Source organism: Drosophila mojavensis, unplaced genomic scaffold (genome assembly GCF_018153725.1).
Source record: "Drosophila mojavensis isolate 15081-1352.22 unplaced genomic scaffold, ASM1815372v1 contig_36, whole genome shotgun sequence".
Taxonomy (NCBI): Eukaryota; Metazoa; Arthropoda; class Insecta; order Diptera; family Drosophilidae; genus Drosophila; species Drosophila mojavensis.
Genome location: NW_025318858.1, coordinates 10,107,396 through 10,131,282, shown reverse-complemented (window position 1 = coordinate 10,131,282; position 23,887 = coordinate 10,107,396). Strand labels below are relative to the sequence as shown.

Here is a 23,887-nt window from a genome sequence, read left to right as displayed (position 1 = left end):
GGAATACGACAGAAGCAACAGCAGCAGGAGCAGCAGCATCAACAGCTGCGTCGACGAGTGCTGCGAGGGGCCAAATGTGTGGGAGGCTAAACTGAGGCACTAAGTCGTCGTCGTTGTCGGCGTGTGCAACCCCTGAGAGAAGCGAGACAAATACAAACCCCCCGACCATACAATGGCCACGTACTCAGAGCTCTGACATTGCAGTCAACCTGCCTGCTGTGCGTTACAAAATGCATTTTATGCACCCAAACCCATTTGCCACCTACACTTGCCCTCTCTCTATCGCTGCCCGCGCCCCCATCCCCATCCCCATCCTCATTCCCACATCCGCCTTTCGGCCTGGCGTCTGCAGCCTATCCCAACAAAATTTATGATGCTCGCAAAAGGCCTAGTGTGAGTTTTCTTGGGCCTTTGACCAGTATATGCTTAGGTACCAATACTACTTTCTCTCTTTCTCGCTCTTTCCCTCTCCCTGTCCCTTTCTCTCTCACTCTTATATACATAAGAGCTCTCTGGGTGCAGAGCAAAAATGCATTGCATACTTACAGGCATCTCCTGCATCGCCTGCTGAAGCATCTTAAAATTTAATGAAAATCTGCAGCTTACACACACATATACACACACACACTCACACATACACACATACTCATGCACATACTCTCAAAGGGTGCACAATGTCTGCCCTCATACTTCATCATTATATGCCCAAAAATCTATATACATATCTATTTATATGCTTCTGCTTGCTTATCTGCTGTACTTGTTGTTTCTATTGCTCTTCTTGTTGTTGTTTTTTGTACTTGTCAGAGCCTGCAATAATAAGTTTTCTATGCACTTAATGTCAAGTAAACAGAGAGCCAACTCCCTACACAACACTCTACGTACTCCCCCCATCTCTGTTAACCCAGCCTCTCGTAAAACACTTAGAGGTGCAAGTCGAGCAAAGGCACTTGGAGAAAGAATTGTTGAGAAGTCTATGATAAATTCATATATTAATATATGATGATAGTTAGGCATCTAAGATTTTGTATATTTCATAATAATACAGCAAAAAGATGCTAACAGACATAAAAAAAAGATTTTATATGCAATTGCTATTAACGAAAACAGACTATTCAATTATTATAGTATATACCCTACTATATATGAATATAGTATAAAATATATTCACATATAAATTTATGAGGGAAATTCTTCATATGATATCCATTTATGCATATTATATCAAATAGGAAGATAATTTATTATAGTATTTGGCATTTATAAATAATTCTATGTGTACATAAGCATATATAACGATAATTTCCTAAAATCAATTTATTTAAGATGTGTATATAAAAATATTTTTTATTTCAATATCTATAAAAAATTAATTTTCTTTACTGAGTTATGTATGTGAAATAAATTTATATTTTTTAATAAATCTGCCATCTAACTATGCTGAATACATTCAATTAATAATTTCATATATTGTTATTTTATAGTTTTATTTTATTTAATATATATTTTTAAGATTCCTTAAGGTAAATCATAAATATTTTATATTAAATAAAATGAATTATTTTTAAGTTATATATTGCCACAAATATATCCTGAATTTTAAATATATTTCTAAATTATTTTTATTTTAATAATTATTTTCATAATTTTCAAAATAAAATATTTAAATTTTTAAATGAAAAGTTTATGAAAAGGTGTTAAAAATTGTATCTAATTTATCTAAATAACTTAAATAAATATTTATTATTTAGCTGTGATAATTTCCTTTAAATGTTTCGCTGTTTCATATTCATTCATATCAAAGCCTTGGACTCGATTCCATATTCCCCTTGTTTCTCTCGCTCCCTCTCTCTCTCTCTCTCAGGCAACTTTTATTCCTCTACCCACATTTGCTCACTCACTTTTCTAAGTGTACCGCCGAGCTCTCTACGAACTGCAACGGGCAATCTGAGCTGCTAGTTGGGGTTCGTCTCAGGGCCGGCATCTGGGTGCTCGGCTTCATAGTTTTTGAGCAACGCATTACGCATACGCACCGACGCCCCACACACACAGACACACACAGCCCCAGACTTGATTTTGAATGCAACTCCAATTGCAACGGCTTCTGCTGCTTCTGCTTCTGCTTCTGCCGATGTCGATGCTGCTGCAACTGCAGCTGCAGCAACTTCTTGTGCAATTTTCTTAAGATTTCTGCACTGCTCCCACACTCTTTGGCTCTCGCTCGCACCTGTTGAGAGTGTGCCTTGTGCGTTGTCTTGGCCAGAAATTTGTTGCTGCTGCATTTTCTTAAAATTTTCTGCAAACATTTGAGCTCGCCTCAGCTTATGTATATGAGGCTACAATTATATATGTATATACATATCTGAATTTATGTATGTGTAGATTTTGATTTATATATGTATAGATTTTTGTTGGCTCGTATATTTTGCAATTTTCCTGCTGCCTTTTGTCAACCCGCTCGGAGCCTTACATGAATAACTAAAATTTTAATATATGTGTTATTAAAGTGCTCCTAAGTAGCCAAAGGGGCTTGGGGACTCGGCAGCGGCTCTGCAACTTTTGATTGGCCATTGATTGTATACTTTTGGCAGGCACTGTTTGGCTGCATTAAAATTGCAATTGCCGTTGAGCAGTAAAAACGAACTCCTACTAATTCATGCACATTAGACATATACATATCAGCAAATAAGCAGCTAATACGATACAATGCGAGTGCCCAACTGAACACAAATTGCTAAATATATGTGCATAAATATGTGGGTGTGTGCATATATACTCATATGGCGACTCACATAATCAAAATCGAGTCACACACGAATGGCAAAAGCTGAGAATTTATAATAATTTATTAAGAAAACTGCAAAGCAAATCAAGCCGAAACCATGTATGGGCATATATTTTGCGGTCGAAATGAAAATCACAGCATGGTAGTATTATTATTTGAAAGTTAGTCCGGGTTCAATGTACTCGAAATGCATTAAGAACTTGGGCATTAGCAGAAGAAGAAAAAAAATTCAGAAATATTTCTGAGAAATGCTGCTTTATTATTATTGGAATTCTCCAGAGATTGTCGTCATGGAAATATCCCTTGCTTTTATGTGTTTATTTTTGCTATTATCAATTAGTTGATTTCGTGAAGGTAGAGCAGCACTGTATGATTCTAGAATTTCTAATGTTGATTAAAAATATTACAAAATAGAGAGAGAACCGCATTGGAAGCTGTGCTTAGATGTGTGAGCTACAGCGAATGCTACGCTATAGAGGAATGCCCTCTATTTTCATTTCTTTTAATTATGAGTTGTTAACTCACTTGTTGGGTCCCTGGTTTTCCACTAGTCACAATAGTCTTTCCTATATCTCAATAGTCGATCGGCTTAAAGTTGGAGATGATCGCGAATGGTATGTTTATGAATGCATATTTATGAATATATATATATATATATATATATATATATATATTTGTTTTTTAAGAGCCATAAACCTCGCCGCACAAACCTCTCAATCAATTTTGTGGCAAAGGAGTTTAAGGTAAATTATGCACATTTATGATAAAGTTCTCATACGATAAGCTGCTGCATAAAAATCTTATGACATCAAAGTTAAATTTAAAAAACAAATATTTTAATAATATTTTAATTAAATTTATAAAAATGTACTCATATATTAAAGCGCTTTATGTAATCAATTCTATTGATCTCTGCCATTTTGAGTGATGAAATGAAATTATTTTTAGTTAAGTCTAAAAAAAAAAAAAAAAATTTAGTTTGAAAGACAATTTGAGTTCCAAATTTTACTTTTAAATCAAAAATATTCAAATTTAAACTCTCTGTAAAATCAAACCAAAAAAAAAAAATGTTAAATTCTACCCGATTATAGACCACACCCACAGAGCGAACTATACCTGATTAACCATATCTATGAGGTATAGAAAATATATGATACACAATTACACCCATACACACTCACACTCACCCACACTCTCTCACTCACACACGCACACATTTTTGTTGGTTTTTCACTAGCTTAACCTACCTCAATGAGCTACAAATTGTGGGCGGTTAGCGAGGAGCCGTCCAGGGGGCGTGGCGGCACAAGCGGCCAAAACGAACAAATGCAGCCAATAGGAAAACACGGACGCTATGAGCGCTATGAGCTATCATGCCACAGTCATAACCATAACAGTGCACTAAGCTGCATGCCCCACGTTTGCAGCAAAGCCTCTTCCCCTGCCTATGCAACACCCCCGCCTAACCTGCTGCAGTTTATGGGCCATGTGCAGCCCGTAAAGCGTTGCCAGTTTTTGGAGCGCGCGTCAAAGCAGAAAAAAACATTGGGACACAATAAAAGTTTCTGCATAGGCGGGCAACTGGGGTCTTGCTAAACGGGTGTTGCATAGGGATTTGTAAAGGGTGTGTGTGTGTGGGTCCCTTTGCCTCTTTTCTGTAGGGAAACTGGCTGCTGGCGAAAAATATTTCGATCAGGCGTAAAATGTGCGCAAAATTCAACCAGACTTTTTTGTGCAACATCAAAAAACAAAGGGGAACGCGGCTGTTGCCGGGCTGTGGCATGCATATGCGTGGGTGTGTATGCTTTATTATTTATTATAAACACACACTCGCACACACACACACACGTTTTGTTGAAGTTGTCGCTGCATTTGGTCAAGCGCAAAAAATAGACAAAATGCACGCAGCGAAAAAAGACAAAAATTCAAATAAAATGTTCTATATACAATAAATGTGGCTGTGTGTTTGTGTGTGTATGCTTCTATAATTTTTTTTTCTGACTGTGTATAGGTGTGTGGCTGTGCGCTATTTAGTTTTCTGTTAAGCTGCAGTTGCAGCCAGGGCTGACAAACAGAACTGCAAAAGATTTTGATAGATATATTTATATATATTATTATTATTATATATTAATTTTATGATCTTTTTGCTCTTTAGAATCTAGGGCAGAGTATTAAGTGTGAAGTTGCCTTTGAGTTTTCAGCTTCAGCTTTTCTTGTGTTTAGGTTTTTAAATTCAGCCGTAAAATATATTGTATATTTAATATAATTTCGAATCATTCAATGAGTTAATTTAAAAATTTAATTGAAATATCTAATGTTTAATCATTCATTTTGAGTTAATTTCATTATTTCATTTCTTTGTTTATTTCATTAAAACTTTATTTATGTTTAGTCATTCGCTATGATTTTTATTTTTAAATTTTAAATGTCTAATTTTTATAAAGTATCTAATTTATTGAATTTGAGCTATTTTAATATCTTAAAATTTTTACGAAATATTTAATTGAAATATATGATTTTTTCAATTATTGTTTTTGAGTTTGATTAATATTTTAAATTAAATATAAAAAATTTCATTGAAATATCCAATTTTTAGTTTGTTTTTAAATTTTTGATATATTTTAATTTTTCAAATTGAATATTAAAAACTTAATTGAATCATCGAATTCTTAGTCAATTTCGAGCTATTTAAATATTTCAAATTCCACTCTTTAGCTTGGAGTCTGGTTTTGACTATAAGTATACTTTGTTATATATATTTTCTTAAAAATATTGATATTTTGTGTTTTAATTGTTGATAAAAGCTGCTAAGATTGATTCTTGAGTTGATTCAACAAATTCATATACCGTTCTGTATTCAATATGAAGATAATTTTTGGCTAAACAATATAAATATATTGCAACAGGTAACAGATCTGTCATCTGCTTATGCCCATTTCTTAGAGTTTATGGTATAAGTCCTCTTTATTCAATATACTCAATGCCTAATAATTTGTAGCATTTGCTCATTCTATTTGCCATGCCTGGTTGCTTTGTCATTTTTGGTTGCCATGTGGCACCCTGCGCCAGGCCGGCAGCCTCCATGTGGCAGCCTCTCATACCCTGTGGAGCTTAAGTGGCAGATTTTTAATTGAATTGGCTGCAGTTGCAGTTGCATTTGCAGTTGTTGCACTTGCAGCTCACCCTTTGACCGCCACTCACTCCTCTGTTCTACGCTTTGGGCTTGTCACATTTGAATTTTTTTGCCATATTACTAACCATTTTGTTTTTTTGTTTTTGCATTAGTTTTGACCGCCTACAGCAATAAAAAAAAAAAAAAAAAAAACAACAACAACAACAACTTATATATACTGTGAATGTCTGATATTATATATATATATATATCTATATATAGACCTATATGCGTGGGAGGCCAGGGCTGACAGTGGGGTAGATGCCTCCCCCTCGCAGATATTTGAAAATAGAGGCGACTGCGCATTTTATGCGCCTCTTTTTTCTACACTTTAGCTGCGCATTTTTGCAAAATTTATATAAATATTTTATATATTTATTTTATACATATATACCTCTATATATATATATATAGTATATACTTTATATATTTTTTATGCTCTATAAATATTGCATTAATTTTATTTTTCTGCGACGTTTTGCGTGTTCGCATTTATGCATTTTTGATGAAATAGTTTTTGGATTTTATACAACTAATTTTATTGCAACAAAAAATCACTTTAATTTGTATTGCATATATTAAAAAAATATATACATACATATATATTTTTATATCTCTATATATATTGCCTTTGCAAGATTTACAATGTTTACATTGCGATTCTGGGACGTGGGTTGATTATTTTTTCAACGATTCTTTGCACGTAAAATCAATTTTATATAACAGTCAATTGAAGTGCATATTTATTTAATACGTTTTCAATAAAATATTAAAAATAATAAAAAAAAAGGCTTTTCTGGTTTTATAATTAACAAATTAATAAATTTATATAAATTAAAATAAAAATATATGAAATTTTATGAAGTCTTTGCTAATGATTTTTGACAATTTATGATATATTTTGCATGGATGCTAAAGATGGCGCTAAATCCTACTTATATACCCAGCACTATACCAACCTTTAAATTTATGAATCCAGTTACATCAAAATATTGACTTCAATATGAATTTTATACTTTATGTACTTTTGCTAACATTTTTTCCTGGATATAACAGCTCATATCAAAAGCAAAAATTTGTTTTTGCTCTGATATTAAATTTCCGAATGAACGAATTTCATATAGTATATTAGCAGCTTTACTTTGATATAGAATTCTATTTACCCTATAGCTCAGTCAAACTCTGTAGCCACATATATACCATAAATATATACATATATGTGTATAATCAGAGCTTAAGCTGCATGGAGAAACCAGAAGCCCATTCAAATTCATTCTCATTTCACTTTCAATTGCGTAATTGAATAGCGCTTTCATAATACCAATCAAAGCAGTTAGTTTAAGCTGCTTTGTAATTAATCGATAATTAACAAGAATATCTATTAAGCGCACAGCAAGCGAATTCCACTCGCATTTTCTGCATTTTCATCCAGCGAACGTTACCATTTGACGTTTAAATGCATAATATTATCTTCGCAAATCAATTGTCTGGCTCATTAGCCACTGACCATATTCATTAACCTAATTATGGCGAATGCCACTTGCGACTGCTACAAGATGCGTGCGATACATATATATTAATACATTATATATGTATATTTATTGTATATTAATACACTTGACGCCCGATGCAACAGTTTTGTGTCTTGGGCCAGTGGCCAAGCGGCGTTGCGGAGCCAACTTAGCGAGCTTTAATTATATATTAGCCAATTGGCCTTCGCAACTTGAACACTTTGACTTGCAAATGCTAAACACAAACACCCACGACAACACACACAAGCACACCTACACACACTCACATATACACTTCTGTATGCTGTATTAATATGCAATACACTGAGCGTAAAATGTCTACAGCTTGAGCTGCTCGAAACTTTGGCAAAGTCCAGTTTCAATATAACTTTCGAAGCTCTTACAGATAAATAATTTATGTATATTCCTGGCAATGAATTTGGATTGGGAATATTCCCAGCTAATTTTCAGAAGATTCATTCTCTCATTAAGATTTAATGCATTTATGGATTATTTTTAAATCAAGATATTTTTATATTTTTAACATGAGCTGAAAAGTTTTTGGCTTGGCGAATTTTCTTGTTATTTTATTTAATATACACCAATTATTTTGCCCTCATTAATCATTGTTTGTGAATTCTTTAATAATGAATTATAATAATATTCCAGTTATCACTTTTATCCTTTCTGGCATGAATATTATTATAAGGCATTTCCTTGCATACCATTGTTTTTTGTAACAAGTTAATTAATGATTTTACAAGAAAAATTAAAGAAAAATAAACATTTGAAGCATGGTAAATTCATGTACATAAATGATTTTTACAATCAAAATATAAAATATAAAATAAAAATGTAATTGAATAACTTTTTATTTTATTATTTTATTATTTAAAGTATACAAGTATAACAATTTAAATTTTACGAATTGAAATGTTAAAAATCTTTTTACACACTGAATATCTATCAATTTATTTTTTAATTTTAAAATTTAGCCCAAAAATTTAAAAAATTAAAGCTTAAGAGACAATTTAAATATAATTAATAAAAAAATTATTTCTATACTTCTTCATAGAACTGAGCAGCATGAATTTCTTCAAGTGTATTTATAATATATACATAGTATATATGTATATGCATTCCATTCAATTGTTATTTGAAACTTGGAGATTCGTCGAGCGCCGTCAATTTGGCTGGCAAGTTGTAGACATCGTCTGGAGGCCTCGTCATCCACACATCATATTGTCCTTGTGGTCTTTGTTATTGTTGTTCTTGTCGCTGTTGTTGCTGTTGTTGCTGTTGTTGCTGTTGCTTGTGTTGCTGCGGCCGCCTTTTGCGGACTGGCACGTGTTGAATGCTGTGCGAATCATTGTTGACACACATACACGATGCTAGCCATTATAACTATAAGAAGAATCAGCTAAGCCTCGACAGCCGCCCTCGCTGGCCCAAGGAAATACTAAACAATGGCTGTGTCGGGCTTAAATTGCCACTGACAGGATGTTTTGGACGCGGGCTGGGAGGGCAGCCAATTTGCAGTCGCCAGAGCTATTGACATATTGAACGTTAAGGCTGCGGCATCATGTTACCACTCCACAAACTATTCAACTATGTATTCCACCCCCCACACACCCACACTCTTCCAAAACCAACTGCTATGCAAAGCTTGGCTGTGACCCATCCACTTAACGATTTTCGTTTTTCCGTTTTTAACATTTTTTGATTGCGCCGAGGGCCCAACTGATTTCCTTCTAATTTTAGTTGGCCTGTACTACCTACCCCTTTCCCACCCCCAGCTCTCTTTAGCTATTTTGGTCAGTTTGGCGTGACGAAGACAAAAACCATGAAAGCGAAGAAGCAGAAAAACTCTGCAGACAATCATCAAATAACTGACAGTCCAATCGACGTTTGAAAGAGTTTCCCGCTCCCCATCTCTGGGAGTTGAATTGCGTTCGGTTTCGCTTGTTCCTTTTTCATTTTGGTTTTCTTGTTTTTTTTTTTTTTTTTTTTTTTTTTTTTGGTTGTGCTTGGTGTGGGCGCAGTTTTGTGGCTCATGCGTTTTGGGACCATTTTTGGGAATTGGAGCGAGAAAGTTTGCATTGCGGCCTGTGAGAGTCGGCTCTTTAGTTGAAGATGAAAACCCAACATAGTCGAATTCAAAAATTGGAATTACTAAGGAATTTCGGAAATGTTTGCTAGCGAAAAAATAGTTCTGATCCTGGCCACATAGAGAATCGAAGAGAGAGTTTCAATAGAGAGGTTTTTATTTTTAAATAAAAATATTTTGATATTAAAAATTGAAACAACCAGAATGTATATAAAAAAAGCAAAAAAAAAAAGTCTTGGAAATATTTTTTAAAAATAAATAACATTAATTTTTCAAGCAGAATGGATATTCACTTTTAGTATTTTTTAATACTAAAAATATATATGTATTTGTGAGCTTTTATATACGTTAGAGAGGATTAAAGGTTATGGGTTATGAATTTTAATGGACATGTATATATATATATATATATATATATATATATATATTAATTTTTTTTATATTTACACTTTAACTTTTCTGGTCAGCATATTTCAAATATTAAATATTAAATATTATAAATTGACGATAGTAATATTTATAAATACTTTTCATTTTGCAAATCTACAAATATATTTAAGGATACAAAAATTAGTAGTTGAAGAACTTGATATGGTAAAATGTATAGTTTCTCCCATTTTAATCGTGCCTTTCAGTTCTATTGCATACCCAGAACCTATTCAAGAACTTTGAGGAATGCGTTGCATAAATCCCCGTATAAAGACCATGAACTGCACGCAAATAAAGAGGCAATAGGATGAAGATGCCGCCACGTTTTCTTTTTTTTTTTTTTTGTAGGCTTTTTTTTGACTAGCCACCCCAGACAGTACCCAAACCCCAAGAAGCAACAAACGATGACACACAACGTGCCCAACCCCCACGTGTCCAGTCTTGTCGAAGAAAAACAAAAATCTGTCGAGTTTTATGATCGCGACGATAACGATGACGACGACGACGAGGGGGACGTCGGCGACTCACTCTGAAGGCAAGCCTAAAAAAATTTTGAAACAGCGACGGGGCTGCAATATTGAACTTGTGTTTGGAAGGAGGAGGTAGGGAGGCACGCTCAATAAACACGCACAACGCCCGATTCAGCCAAATGCCCAACCTGAAGCTTCTAGCTAAACAATTTCTTTGGCTAAAGGTAGCCGTAGCCGTAGCCATAGCCCCAGCGCTCTTGACCCTTTTTGCACTCACACCAGCGGCCGGAGCTCACAGAATAACAACAACAACAACGAGAATGAAATAATATAAAAGACGAAAAACAAAGAGACTGAATTTGCCCGTCGCTTTTTTTCGCTTTTATTCCTTTCAAAAACTTTACGCTGGCCAAACGCATAACCCCCTCTCGCTCTCGCTGGCCCGCCCCCGCGCGCCCACACACGGCAGACAAGCGACAACAACGTTGTCCACTTTCGCACCAACCTTCACGGCCTCCCTCTCGTGCTCGTTCGCTCGCTCGCTCGCTCGCACTCTTCACTGCCCGCCTCCTGCTCTCGGCACACGCACAAAACGAGTCGCACTGCCCGCCACCTCCTGCCGCCACCGACCGTACACTCCCCTGGTTGGGTTGTCCCTGCCAACAGTATGACGGTACAGCAACAACATTGCCGGCTCGTCGTATATTTTTCTCATTTATTTTTCAAGCTCCCAACTCTGGTCTGCCAACTTTACCAAACACCCGACTCCAGCCCCAACCCCAATGCCAGCCCCTTCCAACTCAAACCCAGCCCAACCCAAAATGCCGCAAAGCATGCTTTATTTTTTGTGCGTTTTTCATATCCGAAACGCCGACGAGCACCCGCACACCCCTTCTCCACTTCCTCACTCAAACTCACAGTCACACTCACACTCACACTCACATTTATTCACTCACACAGCGACCTCCACAAACCGCGCCGTCCGTAAACCAAACGACGAACCGACCGATCCCAACCGGCCTTTTTTTTCGCCATGCCGGCGAAAGACAAAAGCAACAACAACAACAACAACAGCAGTTACTCTTACTCACACCACACTGCTTACAATCCGACCCACACCAACAAAGCCAATGTGCGCGCTCTCTCGCTCCCTCTCTCTCTTTCTCTCTTTCGCTCAGTCTCTCTCTGTCTCTCTCTCACTCAGTCTCTCTCTGCTGTTGCATTTTTGTCGGCGACGCGCAAAAAAAGCAACAAAAATAATTGCCATTTCCCCCTCTTCGGCCCGCTCCACACAACAACAAAAGCAAAGCAAAAAACCAAAAAAAAAACCAAACACCATGCCTCCCACTCCCATTCAACAGCAACACCTCACACCCCGCTGCCTCACCCCGCCGGCCCAGTAGCCACCCAAACCATTCACAAAACTCGGCACTCAGCTGTTTGTCAACTCATCTGCCGTCGCCATCCGCTGTTACTCCAAAGCCAAACTCCGCTCTCTCTACCCTCTTTTTCACTGCTCGGCCGTCGCGTTGGTTCGTTGACGCCGCAGTTGCCGTTATCGGCGTTTCTCTGTTTTTGTACTCATATCCCTCGGCTCGACCACGCACTGTGTATGCTCGCCCATTGCCCATTCGAGCACATTGTGTTGCACACTTTTTGGCATTTGCCTTCCACACGCACGTTCCGCGTTCTCCATGTGCTTTTTGGCGGCGTCCCACATTCAATTCGACTCGCACAAGCGCATGTTCCGAGCGCTCTCTCTCTCTCTCTCTCGCTTTGTCGCTGATTCGCTCTTTCGCAGGCTTTGGCTCAAGCGCGCTCGCTCTCTCATGCTGTCGCTGTCGGCGTCGCTGGGCGCTAGCGCTAGAAAACGCATTTGTCTGTCTCTGTTTTGGTCAGTCAGCAGTTGGCTTTCGTCGTGTTTGGTTCGCCTCTGGTAGAGCGCTCTAAACTCTTGACAACAAATCTCAAACACAATTACCACAGAACAACCGTTAGCGTTTAGTGTGCCAAAAAGCGTTCGCTTGTTGCATTCGCCGCGAACCAAAAACAAAAACGAAAGAAAACAAAATAAATAATAATAAGAAATAAAAATAATAAAAACAAAAACAAAAGAGCAAGGGTATAAATATATCTTAAACAATTCCCACAAAGTGCTAAATGCAAAAAGAAAAGTTCAAATAAAATTGCGCCAAAAATATCAAATTTACAGTTTTGGATATTTGCATGCACTTTTCAGTCAACAAAATTGCGCTAAGAGTGTAAAGTGTTTAGTGCTAACGATAATACTGATAGTTGCCTGCTGCATTGCAACTTTGATATCATCGAGTTTTGGCAACGTTTGCGTCAATTCGATTATATAGTTTTTGGTCAATTTCCTTACACACAGCAGGCAATCGAAAAATTTGCCAAAATTCCGAAAAATCCGAGAAAAACACCAAAAACATCGACACGTACCGCATCGGCAACCGGTGGCGGTGGCGGAGGTGCTGGCGGCGGTGCCACCACCAGCACAAAGATGGCTTCTAAAAGAAAAGCCTCGGTGTTGCTGCACAAGGTGAGTTCAGACAACTCCCAACTTGATAACTCCAATCAGTCGACATTATTTGACAAACAAATAGTGAAAATCTATTGAAATTTTTTGCTTATTCTGGCGAAAATGTCGAATATTTTAATGGTCTCTTTACAGAAATTTTCTATTCTATACAATAAGAATCTTAGTTGCATGATTCTTGGTATCTCCATTTATCTTTGACTATATATAATCAATTCTTTTGAAATGCAATTGATTTGCCCTGCCGACCTTAAGATTTTAAGAGCGCAACAGATTTGCCTCTGAAAGCCAAAGCGCAACATGTCCTATTATTTAATGATTTCTCAATTTAGTTCAATAAGATCTATCATGATAGCCATATGTGCTATATGTTATCTGTTATTATATATGCATATTGTTGACATTGAAATATACAATATTTTTTCTAATAAATATATAATATATACAAAAAATATAATATTAAAATATAATAAATACATTTAAGTATGTTTAAGTAGTACAAATATTTTACAAATTTAAATACCAACATTTAATTAATCGTATATGTATATTAATATTAATTTACTTTCATATTGTTTTATTATATATTACTCGTTTTATTCCGGGTCAAACATAATTATTTTCAGTTTCTAGAATATGTATTTAAATTTTATTTAATTAAATAATAATTTCGTAAATATGGAATACATAGAAATATTGATTAAATTTCAAATTATGAAATTTCCTTTTAAATAATCACCTGAAAGGAAATTGAATTCATCTCACATTTAGCTAAGCCTATTCTACTTCTATAGAATTAATTTCTTTAGATAATTCTAAACCTCCAACAATCGCTTACTGAGCTTATGCCGTACGCCCACTCCACCAACTCTAAAAGTTCACTGGGTCATTTTTAACCCTTTAGCTAACACGCAATTTGCTTGCCCACAAAGAGCTCACTTTGAATTTTAATTTTTTGAGGAGCTTCATTAGCCAGGCTTAACACTTTCACTTGATTTTCTATAATTACATTATTACAGATAAATAACTATTTACCTGCTCATGATGATGCTCTTGAATGTTAAGTTTATCTATGCTATAGCACCACCATGTCCTTGCATAGGTATTATCTATAATCTATATTATTGCAATTCAAGCAAGCACGCACTCGCGCACACAAGTCAAGCCCCGCCCCGACCCTCTATCATGCCTTCACTTTGAGACACATATAAAACCAATTTAAGAGACTCGCAAAAGAAAAAACAAAAACTCATTCGCTAGTTTTGCCTCTGCCTACCTGTCGTCTGCTAAAGAAAGAGAGAGAGAGAGAGAGAGACAGAGGAGATGAAATCGAAAAGAAATCGTCGCAGACAGTTGCACAAAATATTGCTAATACGTCGCGTAGGCAGCGGCAGCAGCCGCATAAGAAAACCTGCTCATAATGCCGATTTGGATGAAATGGCGCCTAGACATGTGGGCACACACACACACACACACACTAATGATATACGACTGTATATATGTATGTGTGTATATTGAGTACATAGAAGCGCGAAATGAGTTGCCGGGTGTGAGTGTGTGGTTGTGTGTGTGTGATGGTCGTGGCAATGGGTGTCTGCAGCCCAAAATGAAACGCAACACACAGACACAAACACTCACACCTCATGCACACACACATACACACATAGACGCACATACATATAGAGTGAGCGAAACACGCCCCCTTCTCCAAAGGGCGCACATTTTGCCCTGCACGGTAATTCATCAAATGACGAAGACGCGGGTACGATGGGACGAAGGCAAAGGCGCTGCCAACGCCAAATGCCCGACGGGTTGCTCTTGCAAAGAGAGGGTGTTGTACACGTTGTTGTTGTTGTTGTGGCCTTTGAAACTTGGGCGCCAGCATTGCCGCCACAAAAGAAGTAAAGCTTCTTGAGCCAAATGCCGCGCTATGTGCCCGCCCCCCAACTCCGCGCCGCTCCCCAAAAATCTCCCGCAACCGATGTATGTAACCCACACACACTCACATACACACACACATGCCCGCAAAGACCAAAGACTGTCCAGCACCCAGTCAAGTTTCTATGAAGCTGCTTATGCGCTCAGCTCAAGCAAGGGTATACCAACTATTTTAGAAAGTTTGTGAAAGACGGAGTAGTGCGCAAAAGTAGAAAGAGAATGAGGAGTTCTTAGGAAATTGGAGTGAGAATAAGAGAGTTTTGGATGTACATTTTGTAGGAGGAGAAAAAAACCTTAAATATATGAGATGTATTTCACTGATTAATATAAAGTATTAGCTCATATCCATTTCATTAGGAGCTTTCTAGAAACAAATAAATAAAATTGATTAGCAAAATAATGACGATCATAAAATAAAACTTATACTTAGTTCAATTTGAACTTTGCTGAATTTCAAAATAAATAATAATTTTAACTAAAATATTAGGGATCATAAAATAAAACGTATAATACATTATGAACTCATGAAATGTTAAATAAAATAATAATGAGGACAATAATGAATAAAATAAAGAGGATCATATAAGAAAATGTTTTAATTTTGCAGATGTAAATGGTGCTTTAACAAAGTAATGAATAACAATAATGAACTTAATAATAAAAATCAACTCATATTCTCATATTCTGCTAGACTTGAATAATAATATTCAAATTTATTTAGATTAAAAAAAAAAATGTATTTCATTTTTTACTTGGATGAAAATAATTAATTCATTCTTGGTAAAAGGCTTCAGTATTTTTATAGTCCGTTTAAAAGCTAAATTTTATTTTATGCTTAAGATTTTATTATAAAAGTTTTAAGCGAGATTTAGTGGCATTCTAGAAAAATCATAACTTAAATTGAAATTGCAATTTATTTTTTTTTTTTATAAAAGATTAAAATTCAATTAAATTTCTAAATAATAAAAAATTATTTGATTAGTAGTTAGGGCATTTCAAATGCGCAACACATATGAAAAAATGTTGCGCTTGTTTGTTTATTGCAAATATGGGCGGGTCAGCCTAGGGTTGGGGGTTGGCCATAGAGGGGCAGCCAAGACGAGCCCCCAAACCCGTGCAGCAACAAAAGCATCGAATTTTGTATATAGTCAGCGGCATTTGTATATAAATAGTGGTGTGTGAGAGTGTGTGTGTGTCTGTGGGTGTGTGTGCAGTTGTGTATTGGAGTGTGTGTGTATGTATGTGAAAAGGAAATTCAAGTCAGGCGGGGGCAGGGACTGTGACGCTATATATTTGAAGGGATGTGTGTGGGGGAGTGTGAGTATGAGGAATGGAGTTTGAATGTGTTAGTGTGTGAGTGTGTATGTATGGTCAAGCTTTGTGCTTAAGCGCACATAAGCCGCCGCAGGACATCATGTCGAAATCGTCTTTCGGTTTAATTTCTACCTAACCTAAATCTATACAATACTTAAAGACCGAAGAAGAGTAGCAGCAAAATAAATTTGTGTAACTCAAAAATGGAGTCAAAGTGCATACACTGAAAAAAAAAAAAAACACTTTCAATATACATGCATAAATGTCTGTAAATATATTTGTGATAAATATAGACCATTCCCTATAACTTAAAATACACACAAATGTCTATAAATATATATATGATAAATATAAAACATTCATTGGCAAGATATTAAAAAAACATTTAGATGAATATAAGTGTAAAATTCCTTTACCAATAGTTCCAAACAACAGCTTCAACACTTTAAAGATTTTTACATTTGAAACTTTCACCTCCAGTATTTAAATCCTGACTTCCAACTTTCTGTCATTCTTCACTTTGGAAAATGTGAATTTTTATCGAGTTTTCTTTTCTCTTCTTTTCATTTCTATGAGTGTATCTTGTTATGCTGCTCAGCTGTAATCAAACATGATTTTGGTGACGGTGACGTTGCCAGGCGATTGGACTTAGGGTTGGGCTGGGTTCGCTCGAGCGCCCCAGCTCATCAATTTCGGGGTTGGGGGTGATACGGTTCACACAAACTTTAGATGCGAGATGCGAGCTGCGAACTGCAGCCTGATGGTTACACATCTCAGCATTAGTGTCGCAGGCAGGCAGGCAGACAGGCAAGCAGGCAGACAACAACGTGCCAGGCGAATCGAAGCAGACGAGGGAACCAGTCAATGTCGTCGACAGGAGCCCGGACCCGGACCAGAACCAAGACCAGGCACTAAGACCCGGACCCGGACCAAGATACGGACACGGGCACGGGTGAGGGTGCGAGTGCGGGTGCGGGTGCCGGTACGGGCAGCGTAGGAAGTGGGCGGGTATTGAGTCGAGAGAATAAGAAGGAGCTGCAGGTTTTGCGACAACGTCTTTCGACTTGGCTGTCTTGGGCCATTCTCTATCTTCCTTTCTCTAGTTTGGGTAGATGTTACGGAAAATTGCTTACGGTTTTTTGCACACACCAATACCCACACTCGCAAACCCACACACACATGTCTTCCACACATGAATAGATCAGGGACGTGAGGCTGGGTGGGCTGCTGCTAGCATCACATCATACAAACAGACAAGTTAGACAGCCCAAGACCCTCATCTGCTCATCCAAAGCATCGAAAATAGAAATAGATGACAAGAAAACCGACGAAGACATTTGCCGAGCTACCTCCCAGGGAATGGGCATGGGCGTCGAGCAAGAGGAAGACTGTATCCCCTGCCAGAGATGAGGACGACTTTGGCTAAGGGCAAGCGACAAGCTCGACGGGTTACATTTTGGCTGATGCCACAGACACTGAGAGAATGAGTTGATACACTCGATGAAGGGCGTGGGTGGGCGTTGCGTAGTTTTGCTCGGGGGTTGAGACTTTGTGCCTTGAGGTAAAAGAGGCGGCAGTAGAACATGATAGCCCTATAATTATGGCATCCATTCGAAGGTCTGTGATTAATTTTCCGACTTTAAAATCCAAAGCTCGCTGCGAATGACAAACCTAAAACTAATAGGTTAAACAATTTAATCAACTAAATAAAACAAGTTTGATAGAACTTCTCATATTAGTTTTAATGATTCGGTTTATAAATCTGCAGTAGTGTATATAGATATATTATGTTAGCTTACAAATGTCAACATCTATGATTAAGAAAATATAGAAATATATTTATCGATGTCGTTTAGATGAATATCATTTTATGTGTGTATCGATACTGTATGTATCGATTATACTGTTCGAATATATTCTGGTATAGCATTGCTTTATATTCAACTTATTGTACGTATCGATAAAACAGGGATGGATATATGTTGGATATATAAGTTAGTTTTTATTCTGGTATATCATATATTAAATAGAAATATATGCTTATCGATTGCTGCAGGTGTCGATATGTTTATGTGTATCGGCACCGTTAGCATCTACTAGCAATTTATCTATAGTTTTATCCTATGCCTTGCCTTCAACCAGCACACAACCTTACCCATTCTCTGGACATACTTTGCCATTTCTCTTGGTGTAGCTCATCACTTGCTTCTGGGCTTACGGTACGAGCTCCCCAATGCGCCCTCGGCCATTCACACATACACACACACTTTCAAACACATACACAGAGCGAAGCACATACATCCATATAAGTAGCAGCCATCAGCTCAAAGTCCTTCCCCATTCTTTGGCGCTCAGAGCATATTCCCACTTTCATACAGAAAACGTAGCATCAGACTCCATGCTCAGGAAAAACCTGCCAAGGAACGTCTTTACGTACTGTCAAGCACAAAACAGACAAACCTAGGTGGGCCAGCACACCCACCCATCTACACACACACACTAACACACATTGGCAGCTGAACTGAACTCCATCTTGGCCAAAATAAAGGAGCTGCAGCTGTGGCAAGCAGAAATGTATTTCAGCTACAGCCACAATCAAAGTTGCTGCGAAAACTGAGTTAGAGGCGGGCACAGACTTAGCTCAGCCCCAGTCTTAATACGCACACACATCCACACACACACACACATTCTGGAATCCCACATCACAAAAAGCAAGCCCGACAAGCGATGCCGCCTCTAATACACACACACACACACACACAGCTCTCACACTCTTTCCGAGACACACACAAAAACAATGCCAAAAGTTTCTACAGAGAGGCAGTAGGTAGCAGAGCTTATGGGCGGGAGAGAGGCGGGACAGGGCGGCTTGCATTGGGGTTTGAGTGGTGGCTAGGGATAGGGTTTAGCTACAGGCGCCTCACCTTGCTGCCAAGTTTCGTTGGCTTGTCTTGCCATGTTGCCAAGTCAAAGGCTCCATGCACTTGGTCGATGCCCGCCTTTGTCCCCTTCCCAACCCATCACTTCCAAATTCTATGCTACACTTTTCATAGGCAAAACCTCAGCCACACACACACACACACAGACATGTGTGAGTTTGTGAGTTTGTGTGTGTGTGTGTGTATGTGTGAGTGTCTTCGACTTTGGCTTAGTATTTTTGGTTAATTTTCTTGCAGTTTTAGGTTACATTTTTGGCTTTTCCCCCAATGCTGGCTGCCCCAGCCTCTGCCCACATTCAATCCACTGCCATGCCCGCCAGGCCTTTCACTTGTGAAAGACGTTTGCTTAAAAGCCACCATACCAACAATACACACATACATGGGACACCCTCACCCACACACACTCACACACACATTCGCCTTCGCATTTAGTTAGTTTGTGATGCTTTTTAGTGCCAGGCAGCGCACGAGACATCTTAAAGGGGTGCCGGCACACACATGTGCCAGCAGGGTCGGGTCGGGCTCGAGTCCTGCCTTACCCCCACGCATTGCTCAACCCCCCTCCCCCCCTCCTCCTACCCCTACCCCTACCGTTTGCCACTGTCGCCAGCAGGCAGCATACAAATGAAACCCATGTCAGTTTTGTAGCAACTTGTGCCCTGCCCTGCTCGGCTGCTTCGAGCCCGTACCGCCTACACCGTACATCGTCTGATCTCAGCTTGTCTCTAACCACTTTCTTTTGAGCGTGCTGCTTACCCTTCATTCTATGTTTTTGCAGGATTTAGCTGATGAGCTACGGGCCCAGAGCGTAGGCAAAGCCAACAAATTTTTATGCTTTCTGCCTTTGTGCGCTGTTCATCAGACGCATTTTACTTTTATTACGTCGCTCAACCAGGAACCCAACTTCTCCTCACATTTTTTTTTTCTTTTTTGGCTTAATGAAAACGAAGAATCCCTTCTTCTAAAGCCCTATACCCAGAGCAACGCCCAGCTAAAAGCCAAGATGTATATACATCTGTATAAGTATATATAAAGAGAGTCCAGCCTTGGCCGCACGATTGATGTGTAGCTGCTGCTCCTGTTGCTACGGCTGGCGCTGCACACACTTGAAGGCGTCACCAGCCCGAATGTCCTTCGCTTTCCATCCCAAACCCCAACTCTCCAACTTCTTGCCTCATCTGAAGCTTATTGCCAGCGACAGTGCGCGGACGTTGTCGCCCAACCTTCCGTCGCTTTTTCTTGGCACACAAAAGCAAGCTAAACCCCAAACCCAATCTAAACCCCTAGCACAAACATGCCCAACCCCCCGTGGTACTTTGCCGCTGCCTCTGCCTCCGACTCCAACTAATGGTCGCCCACTCGAATGCTCAAAACGCCAACACAAAACGATTCATCTTCTTGTGCTTTCAATCCCAAACCGAGCCACAGCCAGCCAGCCATTGGAGCCAACTTTTCGCTTAGCTAAAACGTTGGCCTTCATTGTTGAAGCCACGTTGTTTTTTTTTTTTTTTTTTTTGATTATTCCTCTTGCCTGGCATTCCCCCTTTTCCTTTTGCTCCTTCTATTTTTTTTCCGTTTTACTTTCTTGCTGTTCCTTTGGCTAAGTTTTTGGCTAGAGGCCTTATCTTTGGGGCTTGAGCAACGTCTTCAATGTAGCCTGATGCTGATTCACAGCGATGCCTGATGCCTGCCTCCCCATCCACCAACCAGCCCAATCGTGTTGCCTTACAGTCCCTGGATAGCTGGCAACAGCAGTAGCAGGAAAAAAAAAGGTTTCCGGTTGCGACTTTCTTTTCGACTACAGCGCACTGGTCGCCGCCTCTCACAGCACCGTCCGCTTGGACACCAGAAGCTCAACACACACAAATTAGAGAATTTTGCAGGCAACATTCCTCGAGGACTCTGGCCAGGCACAAAATATTGGAAAGAAGAAAGAAATTATATTATTTATGTATACGTGTATAGAACTGCAGTAAGTGAGATAATGAACAGCAGTTGAAGGGTGCAGCAGTATTCTACCTATACTACCAGCCTCTACTATAGAACTGCTGCTTGAATCGGGATATCATTGGGCATAGCTAATAAAAAATATTTATTATATAAATGAGGGTTTATAAGGATCTTTAAAGCTGATTACGAACTGACAAAATATACATAATCTAAGAAATGAATCGCAGCAACTGTTGAAAGCAATTCGAAAATCCCCAATGAAACGAGTAGGGAAGAAGCACAATATCTATATATATAAACAGAGGAATTAGGGAGATTTCCTGGAGCAAAAGTTCAACAATTTACTTTAGTATACACTCATACAAAGAAACTCCTACGATCGACAAAAACTACTTAGACTGCTAAATATAGTGAGAAATGCTCGGAATTTCTTTAGTATGGGCAATTCTACTTAATTTTCCATGGACTACTTTCGTAGAACACCATTCGAAATATATTAAAACTCAATCAGAGCTTGTCGCGTCTCATCAAATATACAATTTACTTTTGCTTTAACACTTAAGTCACACCTACAGTCGGTAAGGGGCTGCTGCTGCTGCTGTTATATTCCCAGCTCGGGTTCAGCCTACAGCTAAATTAGCTATTGAGTGCGCACGCTAGAGTCCTAGTTGCTACCCTCTTTCCTTGGCTCTGCCCCCACTGCCCCCGCTGCCATACTACCCCCTGCTTGCTATCTAAGTACCCCAGAGCAGTACCTTCCACGGCCACTTCAATCTACTTGCTCCCACTATCATCAAACTGCTAATGAAATACGCCACGTAGCGTGCGCCAGCAACTTTTCCCTGACTGACTCTAGGGGTAGTTGTTGCTGTTGGATTCCTACGCCCTGCTATTGAATTACTCAAGCATCGCTGTAGTCAGCCTCGACGGCGTCGTCGTCGACGTACTCATCGGACCCCGGCTCTGGCAACTAGCTCAAGTCAGCAACATTTCAGCGAGGACGCTGTCTTGTACCCTTTCAACGGTCTTGTGAATCATGGGCGTAGACCATACTCCCACCCCCGCCAACAGAAGTCCCCTTTCTAGAGCGCACAAAAAAAAAAAAAAATAAAAAAAACAAAACAAAAAAAAAGGAAAACCAAGCAAGAAAACAGAATAAAATAGAAAAAAAAAATAGAAGAAATTTTTTATTCTGCAGGCGCTTTAACAAGAATATGCGCTTTATTTTTTACTATAAATCCGGCTATCGGACCGCTGCCTGCTGCCTGCTGACGGTTGCCAGCGGCCAAGGTGGTTGCCATTGGAGACACACAATGGAATGAATTGGCAAATATTTATAGTTTCATAATTAATGTGCTTGATATAGCTATATATCCATCTGAACAGCTGAAGTAAATTATCAGTTGACCTCGTTTTAATTATAATTTTAAAGGATTTTTTATTTCTAAATCCTTGGCAGTTTATTATATATCTTATATAGTAGTTTCTTTCTATACAAAAAATATTAATATATAGATTTTCTAATATTTTTCTATTTTCTATATTGCAGGAAAGTTATACAAAAAAAATTATACTTAGAATAGAACTATTATTGATATTTAATACCTTTGCCAAGCAATTATTTTTAAATTTTTCATTTAGCTATTTTTTTATTTTTATACCCTGAACATTCTATTTTCAATGGGAAATCTGAGTATAATGGTTTTGTTGAAATGTATGTAACATGCAGAAGGGGGCGTGGCAGACCCCACAAAGTATATATTCTACCCCTCACCCACATATTTGTAAAAGGCGTATTTCAAATACTAGAGACTTGTTTTAATATAAACCAATTTTAATCTCTCAAATACTTTGATCTAGTTTAGCCATTCTAGTCGTTAACTCTCCTCTCTAAACGATATTAATATAATACCGACAATTATTTATTTTATTTATATTTTTATATCTATAGTGTATATATATATATATATATATATATATATATATATATATATATGTTTTTGTATTTCCATATAGTAAATTGAAAATGATATTGATTAATTATAGTAATAACTTAGAGTCTTGAAAATTTTTGATATATTTCTTATATAATTTAAAAAAATGCATACAAAAAATATTGATTAATTATCAATTACTTACAGTCTGGAAATTATTTTATAAATTTTTCATACAATTCATTAAAATTCTAGCACAAACATTTTCAAATTTACCTTCGACAACTCCATCGATATACATATTATCGATAACTGCTCTGTATGTTCTATCTCTCTGACCACTGTGATGCCAGCTCGCCAACTTTGTCTGTTTTCTTTGATGCTGGCCCTTCGCCCACGGACGCTGAACACACCCCACTTACCGCTCTCTCTCTCTCTCCCTTACTCTATCTCCCTTTCTCTCACTCTCTGTTTTTTTCTGTCTCCCTTCTATTACTTTACCCCGTATTTTGTCATGCTCCTGCTGAAGCTTTTGCCTTGTCCCATTGTTGTTACCCACACACAGATGACAGTTGGGATTGCTGCGAGTTCCCTGCCAAGCGAAAAGCAGCGTGAGCTAACCTAACCCTTCAGCAGCTGCCCAGCCCCCTCTAGCCCCTTGCCCCACCCAGTGGATGGTTACCCTTGGTACGGTCACTGTCTGCCCCGTTTTGCTTACTTTGCCAGCGCAATTTTTATACAAAAATTTTCTTGCTCGGCGCATAATTTTTTGGGGTGTGGATGA

General features: G+C 38.2%; 1 protein-coding gene across 2 annotated transcripts in view; it reads left to right on the top strand.

Annotated features, from left to right (window-relative positions):
- The window catches only part of LOC6576446 (proline-rich protein 36), an 81,479-nt gene that overhangs the window by 31,476 nt on the left and 26,116 nt on the right, over positions 1 to 23,887 (top strand). Inside the window, exon 1 of one of the 2 annotated variants that reach the window (XM_032728844.2) lies at positions 12,365 to 13,031. The exons of the other annotated variant lie outside the window; for it this stretch is intronic. Within the exon in view, the coding sequence (XP_032584735.1) occupies positions 12,993 to 13,031 (39 nt within the window). The 5' untranslated portion in view covers positions 12,365 to 12,992. Of the gene's footprint in view, positions 1 to 12,364; positions 13,032 to 23,887 lie in introns of those variants that run through there. 2 annotated transcript variants of the gene reach the window in all.